This window comes from Nelumbo lutea, chromosome 7 (genome assembly GCF_056320005.1).
Source record: "Nelumbo lutea isolate HS-2025 chromosome 7, American lotus-T2T, whole genome shotgun sequence".
NCBI classification, from domain to species: Eukaryota; Viridiplantae; Streptophyta; class Magnoliopsida; order Proteales; family Nelumbonaceae; genus Nelumbo; species Nelumbo lutea.
In genome coordinates this window covers 58,877,295-58,877,842 of record NC_142690.1, presented here as the reverse complement: position 1 = coordinate 58,877,842, position 548 = coordinate 58,877,295, and the positions used below count along the sequence as shown (strand labels likewise).

Here is a 548-nt window from a genome sequence, read left to right as displayed (position 1 = left end):
CCCGCATGATGCTCTCCCCTACTCTCACTCTGCATCACCGCGGTTCAACTTAACAACGGCACTGGTACAAGGAAGTCGATGTAATCGTCGACAGAAGGCAAACAAGCCATTGAAAACGGGGTAGATTATCTCATCGAAATAGTCTTGTAATCCTATCCTCTCCAAAACTTTAATCGCGTGCTTCCTATCGGAATTCGTAAAAATAATCTTTCTCTAGTTGATGCTTCGTAAAAGAGCTCGTAATTGAGGATCCAGCTTGATCACTTCATAAGGCAACCTTCCGTACACGAAACCGTGGCAGTTGTCGACGTCGATGTCATAGCCTAGAAATCTCAAGCCGGCAAGAGAGCTCCCAAATGTTTTGAAAAGCTCAACTCGTAGACTGGATGCTTTAAACTCTGCGAATCTGAATTTCTTCACAAGAAATTCTTCACCGACGTTGAAGCGCTTGAGGTGGCAGGTGTGTGTGTGGTCGAGGAGAGTCTCGGGTTTTACGGATATGAGGAAGTCGACAGGACCGACAAGATAAGGGTGGTCGACCTCCATAC

The 548-nt window shown here is 46.4% G+C and overlaps 1 protein-coding gene across 1 annotated transcript; it reads right to left on the bottom strand.

Moving 5' to 3' along the window:
• Positions 1-213: 213 nt before the first annotated feature.
• On the bottom strand, positions 214-546 carry LOC148846570 (uncharacterized). Its single transcript, XM_088955980.1, has one exon. It carries the CDS (start codon positions 544-546, stop codon positions 214-216), a length of 333 nt encoding a protein of 110 aa, XP_088812106.1.
• Positions 547-548: the final 2 nt, after the last annotated feature.

Excerpts from the sequence above, each read along its gene's own strand:
- LOC148846570 (XM_088955980.1), bottom strand. The coding sequence starts at position 546 with ATGGAGGTCGACCACCCTTATCTTGTCGGTCCTGTCGACTTCCTCATA.